General features: G+C 41.0%; 1 protein-coding gene across 1 annotated transcript in view; it reads right to left on the minus strand.

Moving 5' to 3' along the window:
* Window positions 1-10,155: 10,155 nt before the first annotated feature.
* Window positions 10,156-15,731, minus strand: part of cratb (carnitine O-acetyltransferase b) — a 30,047-nt gene continuing 24,471 nt past the window's right edge. The window contains exons 12-15 of the mRNA XM_034160837.1: window positions 12,219-12,354; window positions 12,040-12,102; window positions 11,819-11,956; window positions 10,156-11,011 (exon numbers count right to left, since the gene is read on the minus strand). Coding sequence (XP_034016728.1) covers window positions 10,808-11,011; window positions 11,819-11,956; window positions 12,040-12,102; window positions 12,219-12,354 — 541 coding nt within the window. The 3' untranslated portion in view covers window positions 10,156-10,807. The remainder of the gene's footprint in view (window positions 11,012-11,818; window positions 11,957-12,039; window positions 12,103-12,218; window positions 12,355-15,731) is intronic.

Below are 15,731 nucleotides of genomic sequence, written 5' to 3' on the forward strand. Positions count from 1 at the left end.
ATTGTTTATCTTTAATCTTTAAAAAAAAAGGCACTGTGTTGCGCAACTTCTCATTCCAAAAAAAGGCTTCAAATGTAAAGAAAGTGTGAAGCGAAAACGAACAGTTTTGAACACAAAATGCTGACACTTTCTCCATAAGGAACTTTTTTTTTATTTTTTGTGTATATCTCCTTGACCTTGTGTTTTGTTCATTTGTTTGTTATTGTATTTGTTGAAATAAAGTTTGGGTTGAAAAAAAAAGACACTAGTCCCCATATGAAGACTCTTGATATTCTAAATTACTTTAAGTGCTGACAGGTTATCTTTATATATATATATATATATATATATATATATATATATATATATATATATATATATATATATATATTATGTTTTTCTTTATTCGTTGCCCCCTGGTATACCTTTGTACTTTGTGTAATTGTTTATCTTTAATCTTTAAAACAAACCCAAAAAAAATGCACTGTTGCACAACTTCTCAATAAAAAAAGTTACAAATGTAAAGAAAGTGTGAAAGTGAAAACGAACAATTTTGTTGAACACAGAAAAAATGACACCTTCTCCACAAGGAACTTGATCTTTTTTATTTTTCTTATATATCTCTTTGACCTTGTGTTTTGTTCGTTATTGTACAGTATTTGTTGAAATAAAGTTTTGGAAAAAAAAGACACTAGCCCCCACCCACCCTGCTCAGAGTGCCGCTTTCATTGGACAGACATCTCTGCTATTATGGAACTGTGGGATACCTCGCGCCCACAAATTGAGCTCGCCGGACTATAGTAGAGAAGCTTGAATCTGGACTGGGTTGCTTGACGTGAGGATGTTTCGCTTCAAATCACAGAAGCTTCCTCAGCTAAAATTCTTGCTCAGGTAGTCTGACTTCTGACTCGCCGGACTACTTTCGCCACCCTGCTCAGCGTGTCACTCTCATTGGAGCGACAACGCACAGAATGTGTCTCTTCCCAGATAGATCTCTTTCAGTGCAGCTTCTTGTTCTGACTTTAACACGAAGTTAACACCCACGTCTTTCATCGCCAACTGTAAATGGTAATCAAACCATTCCAATTGTATCTTTCTGAACTCTTCCGCATCAAACTCCATCGTGGCAGTGTTTACAATGTGCTTATAAACTTTAAGTTTCTTAAATATTTATTACGGCCACTCTTAAAACTTCAGTTATCTTCGTGTTATTACTAGTAAATTTTAGAATTAATGTAGATGAGACATACTCATTATCAATTATCTGGGAACTACTTTTTGCGCAGAAATTCATCAAGCACGTCGGCCGCGGGCGTGTACTTAAACAGAATACTCGGAAACTGGAAAGTTGTTCGGCCATAACGAGAGCGTCCGCTTTTCTACCCCCATAGACATCCGGTGTGGCCTCTCTCTCCTAGCTTGTGATTGGTTGGCGGCCGTGACACTGACGTCATCCCATGCCTCCCCCTCACGTTGATGTGGCGCGAGCACTGCTTTCCTATTCGTCGTTTAGGAGAGGGAATTCCAGCGCTGCTCTCCTATTGGTCATTTAGGAGGGGGAAATCTCACTCTAAAATGGAGGCCAGTATCGGACACTTGCACGACTTTGATGCACAGTGTCGTGCAGGAGAGTAAATTCATCTTTAACTGGTGTAGACTGAACCTGAAAGGGGCGCCGGCGTGTGCAGTGGTGCAAAGAGAATTTTGAAATGTTCAAAAAAAATCTTTCACGCATAAATGTCATGCAAAGTGGCGCAATCTGCTCACTGACGACGTGCAGCTCAAGTGAGTAAAGAAGCGAATAGAGCAAGTGATTGTGTCAGCGCACCACATCAGAGGGCAGCTTGTCTAATCGATTATAACAAGATGTTAAACTCTCTCATAAACATACCTTTACAGCTGCACACAAGAAGGAAAGAACACGGAACTGTTACCAAGCCATGACAATGTAAATATGACAATTACTCTTGCTTGCCTCTACTGGTGGTTGGCTCTCACTGCGGTATTGTATCACTTCCTGTTCCGGAGCACAGCGGTGTTTTCTGTATCTGTTAGCTGTTTAATCTGCGCAGTTAGATTGATCTAGTTATCTAGATTACGATTTGTTTCCCAGTGTAATCTTTACGTGCCTTAACTAAAGCACTCCTTCTGCTGAATCACCTCTAAATTATTTACACATTATTCACTTTGCGTGTTTTTAGGAATCCGCTAGCTTAGCGCAGCTACTAGCTCTTAGCCGATTTAGCATGGCGGCTTCTCCTGTCTCTCCCGCACTTTTCTGCTCTGGGTGTGAAATGTTTAGTTATTCCTCGGCCTCCTTTAGCAGTAACGGTACTTGTAATAAGTGCAGCTTATTCGTAGCTTTGGAGGCCAGGCTGGGCGAATTGGAGACTCGGCTCCGCACCGTGGAAAATTCTACAGCTAGCCAGGCCCCTGTAGTCGGTGCAGACCAAGGTAGCTTAGCCGCCGCTAGTTCCCCCCTGGCAGATCCCGGGCAGTCGGGAAAGCAGGCCAACTGGGTGACTGTGAGGAGGAAGCGTAGCCCTAAACAGAAGCCCCGTGTACACCGTCAACCCGTTCACATCTCTAACCGTTTTTCCCCACTCGACGACACACCCGCCGAGGATCAAACTCTGGTTATTGGCGACTCTGTTTTGCGAAATGTGAAGTTAGCGACACCAGCAACCATAGTCAATTGTCTTCCGGGGGCCAGAGCAGGCAACATTGAAGGAAATTTGAAACTGCTGGCTAAGGCTAAGCGTAAATTTGGTAAGATTGTAATTCACGTCGGCAGTAATGACACCCGGTTACGCCAATCGGAGGTCACTAAAATTAACATTAAATCGGTGTGTAACTTTGCAAAAACAATGTCGGACTCTGTAGTTTTCTCTGGGCCCCTCCCCAATCGGACCGGGAGTGACATGTTTAGCCGCATGTTCTCCTTGAATTGCTGGCTGTCTGAGTGGTGTCCAAAAAATGAGGTGGGCTTCATAGATAATTGGCAAAGCTTCTGGGGAAAACCTGGTCTTGTTAGGAGAGACGGCATTCATCCCACTTTGGATGGAGCAGCTCTCATTTCTAGAAATCTGGCCAATTTCCTTAAATCCTCCAAACCGTGACTATCCAGGGTTGGGACCAGGAAGCAGAGTTGTAGTCTTACACACCTCTCTGCAGCTTCTCTCATTACCCCATCCCCGTAGAGACGGTGCCTGCTCCCAGACTACCAATAACCAGCAAAAATCTATTTAAGCATAAAAATTCAAAAAGAAAAAATAATATAGCACCTTCAACTGCACCACAGACTAAAACAGTTAAATGTGGTCTATTAAACATTAGGTCTCTCTCTTCTAAGTCCCTGTTAGTAAATGATATAATAATTGATCAACATATTGATTTATTCTGCCTTACAGAAACCTGGTTACAGCAGGATGAATATGTTAGTTTAAATGAGTCAACACCCCCGAGTCACACTAACTGTCAGAACGCTCGTAGCACGGGCCGGGGCGGAGGATTAGCAGCAATCTTCCATTCCAGCTTATTAATTAATCAAAAACCCAGACAGAGCTTTAATTCATTTGAAAGCTTGACTCTTAGTCTTGTCCATCCAAATTGGAAGTCCCAAAAACCAGTTTTATTTGTTATTATCTATCGTCCACCTGGTCGTTACTGTGAGTTTCTCTGTGAATTTTCAGACCTTTTGTCTGACTTAGTGCTTAGCTCAGATAAGATAATTATAGTGGGCGATTTTAACATCCACACAGATGCTGAGAATGACAGCCTCAACACTGCATTTAATCTATTATTAGACTCTATTGGCTTTGCTCAAAAAGTAAATGAGTCCACCCACCACTTTAATCATATCTTAGATCTTGTTCTGACTTATGGTATGGAAATAGAAGACTTAACAGTATTCCCTGAAAACTCCCTTCTGTCTGATCATTTCTTAATAACATTTACATTTACTCTGATGGACTACCCAGCAGTGGGGAATAAGTTTCATTACACTAGAAGTCTTTCAGAAAGCACTGTAACTAGGTTTAAGGATATGATTCCTTCTTTATGTTCTCTAATGCCATATACCAACACAGTGCAGAGTAGCTACCTAAACTCTGTAAGTGAGATAGAGTATCTTGTCAATAGTTTTACATCCTCATTGAAGACAACTTTGGATGCTGTAGCTCCTCTAAAAAAGAGAGCTTTAAATCAGAAGTGCCTGACTCCGTGGTATAACTCTCAAACTCGTAGCTTAAAGCAGATAACCCGTAAGTTGGAGAGGAAATGGCGTCTCACTAATTTAGAAGATCTTCACTTAGCCTGGAAAAAGAGTCTGTTGCTCTATAAAAAAAGCCCTCCGTAAAGCTAGGACATCTTTCTACTCATCACTAATTGAAGAAAATAAGAACAACCCCAGGTTTCTTTTCAGCACTGTAGCCAGGCTGACAAAGAGTCAGAGCTCTATTGAGCTGAGTATTCCATTAACTTTAACTAGTAATGACTTCATGACTTTCTTTGCTAACAAAATTTTAACTATTAGAGAAAAAATTACTCATAACCATCCCAAAGACGTATCGTTATCTTTGGCTGCTTTCAGTGATGCCGGTATTTGGTTAGACTCTTTCTCTCCGATTGTTCTGTCTGAGTTATTTTCATTAGTTACTTCATCCAAACCATCAACATGTTTATTAGACCCCATTCCTACCAGGCTGCTCAAGGAAGCCCTACCATTATTTAATGCTTCGATCTTAAATATGATCAATCTATCTTTGTTAGTTGGCTATGTACCACAGGCTTTTAAGGTGGCAGTAATTAAACCATTACTTAAAAAGCCATCACTTGACCCAGCTATCTTAGCTAATTATAGGCCAATCTCCAACCTTCCTTTTCTCTCAAAAATTCTTGAAAGGGTAGTTGTAAAACAGCTAACTGATCATCTGCAGAGGAATGGTCTATTTGAAGAGTTTCAGTCAGGTTTTAGAATTCATCATAGTACAGAAACAGCATTAGTGAAGGTTACAAATGATCTTCTTATGGCCTCGGACAGTGGACTCATCTCTGTGCTTGTTCTGTTAGACCTCAGTGCTGCTTTTGATACTGTTGACCATAAAATTTTATTACAGAGATTAGAGCATGCCATAGGTATTAAAGGTGGTTTGAATCATATTTGTCTAATATATTACAATTTGTTCATGTAAATGGGGAATCTTCTTCACAGACTAAAGTTAATTATGGAGTTCCACAAGGTTCTGTGCTAGGACCAATTTTATTCACTTTATACATGCTTCCCTTAGGCAGTATTAGACGGTATTGCTTAAATTTTCATTGTTACGCAGATGATACCCAGCTTTATCTATCCATGAAGCCAGAGGACACACACCAATTAGCTAAACTGCAGGATTGTCTTACAGACATAAAGACATGGATGACCTAATTTCCTGCTTTTAAACTCAGATAAAACTGAAGTTATTGTACTTGGCCCCACAAATCTTAGAAACATGGTGTCTAACCAGATCCTTACTCTGGATGGCATTACCCTGACCTCTAGTAATACTGTGAGAAATCTTGGAGTCATTTTTGATCAGGATATGTCATTCAAAGCGCATATTAAATATGTAGGACTGCTTTTTTGCATTTACGCAATATCTCTAAAATCAGAAAGGTCTTGTCTCAGAGTGATGCTGAAAAACTAATTCATGCATTTATTTCCTCTAGGCTGGACTATTGTAATTCATTATTATCAGGTTGTCCTAAAAGTTCCCTAAAAAGCCTTCAGTTAATTCAAAATGCTGCAGCTAGAGTACTGACGGGGACTAGAAGGAGAGAGCATATCTCACCCATATTGGCCTCTCTTCATTGGCTTCCTGTTAATTCTAGAATAGAATTTAAAATTCTTCTTCTTACTTATAAGGTTTTGAATAATCAGGTCCCATCTTATCTTAGGGACCTCGTAGTACCATATCACCCCAATAGAGCGCTTCGCTCTCAGACTGCAGGCTTACTTGTAGTTCCTAGGGTTTGTAAGAGTAGAATGGGAGGCAGAGCCTTCAGCTTTCAGGCTCCTCTCCTGTGGAACCAGCTCCCAATTCAGATCAGGGAGACAGACACCCTCTCTACTTTTAAGATTAGGCTTAAAACTTTCCTTTTTGCTAAAGCTTATAGTTAGGGCTGGATCAGGTGACCCTGAACCATCCCTTAGTTATGCTGCTATAGACGTAGACTGCTGGGGGGTTCCCATGATGCACTGTTTCTTTCTCTTTTTGCTCTGTATGCACCACTCTGCATTTAATCATTAGTGATCGATCTCTGCTCCCCTCCACAGCATGTCTTTTTCCTGGTTCTCTCCCTCAGCCCCAACCAGTCCCAGCCGAAGACTGCCCCTCCCTGAGCCTGGTTCTGCTGGAGGTTTCTTCCTGTTAAAAGGGAGTTTTTCCTTCCCACTGTAGCCAAGTGCTTGCTCACAGGGGGTCGTTTTGACCGTTGGGGTTTTACATAATTATTGTATGGCCTTGCCTTACAATATAAAGCGCCTTGGGGCAACTGTTTGTTGTGATTTGGCGCTATATAAAAAAATTGATTGATTGATTACTTTTTTAGATGGCTCCAAAGGCTTTCTCCAGCTCGTTAAGCGCGCTTAACAGCTCAAACTAGAGCGGCCCCCTGTGATTCAGGAAGTGATTACAGCCGTTTTCAGCAACCAACTTGGAGAGAAAATGATTATTCCTCTACAAAATAATTATTTTATATACACAGCATCCAGCGCACAGTGCATGGCAGCCGGTGGAATAAAGTGCTGCATCCAGCTGGGAACACAATGGGTGGGATTGTCAAAGCGACGTGCGTACAAGTGCACGGATCAAAGTCATGCAAGTGTCAGAGCACCTTAACTGTGCACGCTCCTTTATTGAAATGCATTTTTTGATTTGGTAACATATTTTAAACAGTTTTTTGTGCTAAAATTGACATTGTTGTTCTATTTTGGTCTATAAAATCTATTTAAAATATCATTAATTAGACAGATTGATATAAACAGGTATCATGTTGAAAGTCTGCAAAAAAACAAACAAAAACAAAACAAGCACATAATGAGACAAAACTGACATTTTTGTGAACTTTTTTGACATGTCTGCCATGTGATATGGATGGTGGAAATTAGGAGCAGGGATGGGAGGACTAGTTGTAACAGTCGACTATGACTAGCTAACATCCGACTAGTCGACTACTTTTTTTAAATAAGTCAACCAGTTGAAAGGCATTTATTAAGTCAGCTCAAACAGGTAGTCTAGTAAATGAATGCAGGTAGTCTTCATGCTAATGCTGTTTTGCAATTGTGAGTTTATGCTTACATTTGTTAAAATAAATGTCACATTTGATTTTCACCACAAAAATTCAAAATCAGCTTAATTCTTTCAATGTCAAATTTAGTCGCTGACTAGTTGATGACTAATGGTATCCGACTAGTCGACTAATGATTATTAGTCGTTCCAACCCTAATTGCACGTGCACATGGCTCGTCTGCCAAGTGCTGGACAGGTATGAGACTGTTGCTGAGAATAATCGTATCATGGATGGTGGGAATTAGGAGCAGGTGTGGCTGAAGTTACCTGTCGTTTAAAATGAGATTTCGACTTTTATTTCCAATGGCTAGGTCTGGCTACCAAACCACCAGCAATTGCAAAAATACGTTACACCAACCCCCCCAAAAAAAACACACACACACACACAGCTAAAAACAAAAAAGTACACTGTACCTCATTACAGTAACTTGAACAATTTATCAAAAGGCACTGATTTTGAATCTGTTTGTTATCCCAAGATGAAATCGTTTTTTGTTGGGGGGGGCTAATCCGAGTTCTATGACATTATGAGCGTCGTAAATCATCATTGAAACTGGTGGTTAGCCTACAACCAAATTACCATTCATGAAGGATTTTCTTAAAATGGCAATTATTAAAATGATCTCGAATCAAATTATAAAAATACGGTACTTGTGGACATCTGTTTGTTTGCTAAATAAAATATAAAATGAAAAATGGTTACTCTTAGTACATGAAATAAGATATGAAATTGACTGCAAAATGAATAATGTTGCAGGGGCAGTGGAAACTAATGGTGGCAGACAAACTGAGAAGTCATCTCCAGCTGAAATAATATTTGGCACTCAGGCTCAATCAGACACAACAGGAATGTGGCCTAGTCACAGGTGTCAGCAGAGAAAAGCAGCCTATTGTTTCTTTGGAATGTGCCAATTAACACTTGAATGCCCAGACAGTTTCACTTGAGCTGCATGTTAATTCCTCTCCATGAGTTAGCATATTGGGGAGGAAGTAACAGGTTTTGCAAAGAGGATAGGGCAGGTAGCAGAAAAAAAATCTCTGGGCCTTCAGGTGTTAAACAAAGCCATGACACACCCAAACCCTAAAGGCCCCCGACACGAGCATGAATTTAGGGGCTTTCACAGTGGTGTATTCGTAGAGCTGCTCATTGTGGCGTTGTGTTTCATTTAAATACGCCCGAAATGCACACGTATTCAGCCTTTAACAGTGTTCATTCATACTTGCAGCTGCGTGTGTTCACGTTTTAATGTGTGCACACAGTCACGTGTGCCATGCCGCACCAGTTTCAGTGCTATTTTCTGCCTCTGTGGAAGTGCACTCTGTTCTCTACTGCATGGTGTGGTGTGGCTCAAAAACAGTCATTTAACATTATTATTACTATTTTTTTTATGCAGAGTGCGCGTTTATTTTAGAGTCACAGCTCTTTTTAGCTTTAATCAGACTGATTGATCAGGGCGTTTGATGATCGCACCAACATGCAGCGAGTGCGCATTTATTTTAAAGTCACAGCTCTGATTAGACACACACACACAGAGAGAGAGAAGAGAGAGAGACAGAGGTTTTATTTTAAGGAGACTCAGACTCCTCAAAATAAAACCTCGCTCTCTCTCTGTAACAGAGAGAGAGAGAGTGCGTGCGCGCGAGAAAGCACTTTTATGAAACGATGCGACACAGTGAAACAATCCTCATATAATTAGTCCAGTATGATAAAGTGAAGCAACGATCTTGCAGTATTTATAGCTCCAGAAGAACAACAGGGAGATGTGAAGTGGCGCACAGTACCGTGTTGAAGCGCGGGCTCACAATAGCAGACAGTAGCACGGCGCTGCGTGTACTCGCGTGAAGATTCCATGCTGTGCTGTACGCTGAAGAAAATTAAACTGGTTTAATTTCTTCCATCCTACGCACGTAGCCCTCAACATACTGCTGCGTATTGAGAAAAAACTCATGAAGTGGGTGGAGAGCAGCTCATTACAGCGTAGATGATACGCTGTAATGAGCAGCTCTACGAATACGCCACTGTGACAGGCCCTTTTGACTCACACACTAGCATGAGCTGTGTTGTGCTGGAGAGTAAACTCATCTTTAACTGGTGCAGACAAGACGCGAGAGGGGTGCATGCTATTGCGAACAGAGAATTTTGAAATGTTAAAAAAAAAATCTTTCACACATAAATATCGTGCTACGTGGTGAGATCTAATCGCCAACACAATGTGCAGCTTGTCAAGTGGAATAAAGAAGTGAACAGAGCGAGTGGTGACGTCAAGCGGATCGCATCAGAGCGCCGCTTGTCTGAACCATTATAACAAGTTAAATCTGTCATAAACATAGTTTAACAGCGGCACACAAGAAGGAAAGAACACACAACTGTTTTACCAAGCCATGGCAATGTAAACATGACAAATAATTGCTTTTTTAGACGGCTCAAAATGCTTTCTGCAGCTTGTTAGATGCACGTGTGCATGCACGAATGACTGAAGCTAGAGTGGTCCTCTGTGATTCAGGAAGTGATTACAGCCGTTTTCAACGGTCAATTTGCAGAAAAAAAATGATTAATCTGACACAAAATAATTATTTTATATACACAGCGTCCAGCGCAGAGCGCGTGGCAGCCGGTAGAACACAGAACGGCGTCCAGCTGTGAACACAGCGGATGGGGTTGTCACGACGATGTGCGGGTACTGCGTGAATCAAAGACATACTCGTGTCAGGGGGGCTTAACTTTCACCCAAAACCAAATCTGTACATTCAAAGTGATTTAACAAAGAGCTTTTTGTGGAAACCAACTTGACTGCAAACACAATTTTAACCCTCAAGGGTGAAGAAGACAAGTGCACCAACGCAGCATATAAACAAACAGGTTTTATTAAACAGTCCTGCAAGTCGCCGGCAGCACTCCTCACCGAAGGAGCAAAGACACCTCACCAAAAAAAAAAAAAGAAAAAAGAAAAAGAACCCTTCTTTGCACCTGCACTGATAGTAATATCTGCATGGTGGCATTTGGTCCTTTTCATACAGATTGGTGACAATTTACCAAAAAATGGGTTGAACAACTTTTGCAAAACTTGAAAGAGCGAAGGGTCGAGGAGCTGGTGTAAAAAGAGTGCAGTTTACACAGAACTGCTTTGACTTGTGATTAATGCTGGAGTGTGAGATCGGCTTTCAGAAGACGGGCCTCCACGGCCCCGCAGCAGCAAATGAGCTTTTGATCGGACAGAATTTATTATTTTTTAAATGATTTTAGAGCTCATCAAAGCGTTAGCACCTCAGAGCCAATGACTTCAGTCATAAATGCTCTATCAAAATGACCTGCTATAGTGAAGCGTCACCAATGCCAAGCAGAGGAAAGCATTCACCCCCCTCGCCCCCAAAACACCCTCAAAAAACACCAAGCCTCCTTGGAAGGATCTACACTGAAGAGAAAAAAAAAAAATCAGGTTTAAGAAAATAAAATGCTATTATTGTTTGTTCTTGTGGGGAGACTTGTTGCAGCAGTTCTACACGGTAGGCTGCAGCAAATCCTTTAAGTCGCACAGGGTGTTCTTCAGCGTCAGGGCCAGCGTTTCTGCATGCGTCTCCTCACAGCAGTTGAAGGCCGTTATCGAAAAGTGGACATGGTCAGACTGGGGGTTGTAACATATGGCATAACCATCTGGAACAAGGGGTCCAAAACACATCACGCTGTCCGTGTTTGCAGGAACCTGGAACGATTCAACATGAACATTAGTAACAGATACAATGTTTTTGCTTGGGTTGCAGTTACAACGTTTTTGGTAGTTCCAACGTTTGTTGCTTGGTTTGCGGTTCCAACGTTTTTTGCTTGGTTTGCGGTTCCAACGCTATTGCTTGGTTTGCAGTTACAATGTTTTTGCATGGTTTCCCAGTTTCCATCAAATACAGCACGAACACTAAGACTTGCACATGTGTTTCGTCTTTCATGCAGTCTGCAAAACCTCAGAGTGAACTCACTAGATTGGCAATGAAATCCCCTCCCTCCCTACCACCAGCAATAAAATTTAAGGTGTAATTTTGTGATATGCCACAGCAACAACTTTTAGGTACAGCTATTAATAAATGAAACAAACAAATGAGTGAATCATCACATTAAAAAGCAAAATAAGCATACAGCAGGTGGACTGACTATAATAATGCAATTTCACAAAAACACACGTGACACGGATTTACAGGCTATAAAGTCATGGTGTGTTAAAAGTATCGAGGACACAGTTATGGCCAAATGAGCTGGTGACTTTACAGCAACATCCAGAGGCACAAATGTGTTGAATTTCAATGATTTATAGAAAAGAAGAACAACTTGTTTAGTGGTAACTCCCAAAATGCATGAAAGGTCATAAATGTCCAACACTAAGAGGACATCACACACTTTAACTGATAAAAAAAAATCCCTCTCATAAGTACATCATCATTTAAAAATAAACAATAAAAAAGTCCCACTTCCTCTTGGGATACAGTACAGCGAAGTAAAGGTATTTAATCAACAAACACACCTGTCCTGTTCGCATTTTTAAGTGAGTTGCCAGGCCATAAGCTGTATCCATGAAGATCTTGGGAATGCTCAGTCCCTCCTCGATGGCTTGGAGCTTAAGTCCCAGCAAGTGGCGGTCAATACCGTGCCCTTCAAGAACCTGGACGCAGCAGAGATGTGTGATAGTGGAAAGGCAGAGCAAGAAGAAAAGTATTTTGTGATTCTTAAAAGATGGTAATTCACCTTAGCTGTCAAAGCACTGTAGGTGTCTACAGCTTCTCGGAACAGTTGGAGTTTGACTTCCCGCTGCAGCACACAAAACACACGTACAGCACAAAATAACATTAATTTACCTGAAATCAAGTGAGACACATTCATTCCTATTAATCACAAACGATTCGCCAGAAACTTGTGTGTCTCACCGAAACAGATGGATCATCGAATGCCAATACGAACTTGAGAGTCTGAATCCTCGGCGAGCGGATGTATTCCGTGCGTCCGCCTCGAAACATCCGTTGGGAAGCAATGTCACAGGCAGGGCACACCTCATGGTGAACTCTACAAGTAATGAAATGACAATGATGTGAACAAGCACACAGAGGGCGATAAGCCACGCCCTGGGCAAACGTTAATAAGCTGCCCACTGACAAGTGACACTCTTGTACAGACGGCTTTTACAAAGTACAGGTCAGTGAGTATGACCTCTGAGCCCCCAAAATCAATAGGATACTTGAGGTCACCATGCCTAACAGACATACCATGTTTGGAGACAAGCTGGTAGTAGGAAAGAAGTTAGACCTCAAGGGTTTTACAGAGTATGCCGCAATAACCTTGACATTTGACCTTTTGAGCCCAAATTGGCTCCTTGGCCTCACCAGGCATAATGCATATACCAAATTTGGCAACAATGGGGCCAGTACAACTAAAGTAAACTCACTCACCAGTGAAATGTCACTTGACATTTCACAGTAACTTTGAGACAAAATTTCATGTAACGTGAATTACACAAAAACAATGTTTCCAAAATTAACCTCAGTAAAATTATTTGTCAATTTGGTGTATGAAAAGTTTTAATTTTTAATAGTGATATACATGGTTTTCATAAGCACAATTTCCAGAAGTGATAAACTGATCACAAATTATGGACATATTTATTCACATTTGTACATTCGTCTTCACAAATTTTCACTTCCATGTCTAAGTAACACTTCTCTAAAATACTGCTTAACCTTTAAATACAATTTAAATAGAAGAAGTTGCACAGTTGAACTCTGAAGTATTTAGCAAAGTAAACACTGTTCAAAATTGCCTCAGCTAGCACATTAGCTACCTATGATACAAAAGCCCTGTCACAGTGGCGTATTCGTAGAGCTGCTCATTACAGCGCATCGTCTACGCTGTAATGAGCAGCTCTCCGCCCACTTCACAAGTTTTTTCTCAATACGCAGCAGTATGTTGAGGGGTACGCGCACAGGATGGAAGAAATTAAACATATTTAATTTTCTTCGGCGTACAGAACAGCATGGAGCCTTCACACGAGTACACGCAGCACCGTGCTACTGTCCGCTATTGTGAGCCCGCCCACTCTTCAACACGCTTCTGTGCGCCACTTTACATCTCCCTGTTGTTCTTCTGGAGCTATAAATACTGTAAGATCATTGCTTCACTTTATCATACTGGACTTATTATGAGGACTGTTTCACTGTGTGGCATCGTTTCATAAAAGCGCTCTCTCGCACGCGTGCTCTCTCTCTCTGTGTGTCTAATCAGAGCTGTGACTCTTTAAAATAAACTCGCACTCGCTGCATGTCGGTGCGCTCAAACGCCCTGAACGATCAGTCTGATCAAAGCTGAAAAGAGCTGTGACTCTAAAATAAATATGCACTCGCTGCATAAAAAAATGAATAAAATAATAATAATAATGTTAAATGACTCTGTTTTTGAGCCGCACCACACCTTGCAGTAGAGAACAGAGCGCACTTCCACAGAGGCAGAAAATAGCACTGAAACTGGTGCGGCATGTCACACGCGACTGTGTGCACATATTAAAACATAAACACACGCAGCTGCAAGTATGAACGAACACTGTTAAAGGCTGCACACACGCGTATTTCGGGCATATTTAAATGAAACACAACGCTGCAATGAGCAGCTCTATGAATACGCCACTGTGACATGGGCTTTTATCAGATTTTATAAAATTCATACCTAACCAAGTATAAACTGCTAAAAATTGATAGAGAGACTTTGCAGTCAATTGTAACACAACACGAAATAGTCCAAATGCCCCCCTTCATATAATTGTTAATTTATTAGTGGTTATGGAAATGCTACATGCTAATTAACTATCCATGGGATACGCACTACAGTGCTTTCCATGGTAGCTCGTGGCAGCAGCAGTCATATTAGCGCATAATCATACATTATTTATTTATTACATTATTTCATCCTCAAGCTGAAGGGTTTTAGCCATGCTAATGCTCTCCAGAACCATTTTCTGAAGTGAATTTACAAGGAGAGATAGGAAGGATGGAGGCAGTTGTTTATCCAACTCTTTACAAACTGGACAAAACTGGTCTTCATATGACACCAACTTCTGTGCTGTGTGACAGGGTCTTCTCCACAACTGGAGAGAAGAAGCACAGACTCAAACCTAACACCACTGAAATGATCTTGTTTTTAAATAAAAACCTTTGAAGCCCCCAAATCCCCTTCATTTTGTACAACTATGGTCATATCAGCCACTAGTTGCACAAACATTTCACAATTTATATATCTATTACATACAGTATTTTATGATGGCAAGTGCTGTGTCACACTGCGGGCAGCACTGACTGTACCAAGTCATCGCTGCAATATGGGCTTGAGGGAAGGCTCCCAGACTACTTGCGAGGTTTCACGGATGTAAACAAGAAGACATCCAACATGGCGTGAAGCCACACGCATGCATCAGGGGAAGAGGGGAAGTACACACTGCTCCACTCTGAATGTGCCAGTCGTGGATGGATGAGTGACAACGGAACATAAACGTGAGGCCCAGTAAAATTTAATTCTGCTTCTTCATGAGTGCTGAAATTATTCATTTTGTGCCTCAGAAAATATTTTCTGGACTTATTCCTTGCTATATTTGATATATTTATATATTTTTAAATCAAAATACACTTTTTGTTGTGGGATTACTTTAGGTGTAGTGATCTCTCTGATGAGGTAAGAGCGCGGATGTGCACAGAATATTAAAAATATTAATAGTGGTTCGGCTCAGAGAGACCACTGAGCAGTGGAGAGTGGTAGAGGATGGTGCTATGTTAAAGATTGGCCAGCAGATGTCGCCATATTTAATTATATCAGATACTTCAAACACTGAACCATTTCAACACAACTGCTTCAGTAGTTCAAAATGCTTCGGTTTCTCCGCCGCTGATAATTATCAATAAAATCATCAGCGACCACACGTTTTCAGCACATGTGCACAAATAGACTTACAATCATGCATATTTGCTAACCAGGACATTAAATAATGTACGACATGTCCTTTCAATTACCCAGTTGGCAACTAGTTTAAGTCTGTAGCCTACTGTCTCAACACACAATTAGACTGATTAGGCTATATCTGTAGTGACAAGGGACCCAATTTTATTAGACAATAGATTATTCAATTTGTTAGGCTATTTATCGGCTTACTTTATCATACAAAACTTTCTATCACGCATCAGTGGCAGACTCAGAACCAAGCTCTGAAGCTATGCTCGAACTTTCTCTAAACTCTTCATGTACAGCTGAGGTATCCGGTGCAAGGTTTTCAGTCAATCAACAATCAGAAAATACTGCAGTCAGAACACTGTAAGCAGATGTTAACAGCTGTTTCGGGTGTGCCCCTTAAACTCCTATCATTAAGAAACAATGCACCGTGGTCTAATCTAATCATCAACAGAAAA

This window comes from Thalassophryne amazonica, chromosome 20 (assembly GCF_902500255.1).
Source record: "Thalassophryne amazonica chromosome 20, fThaAma1.1, whole genome shotgun sequence".
Taxonomy (NCBI): Eukaryota; Metazoa; Chordata; class Actinopteri; order Batrachoidiformes; family Batrachoididae; genus Thalassophryne; species Thalassophryne amazonica.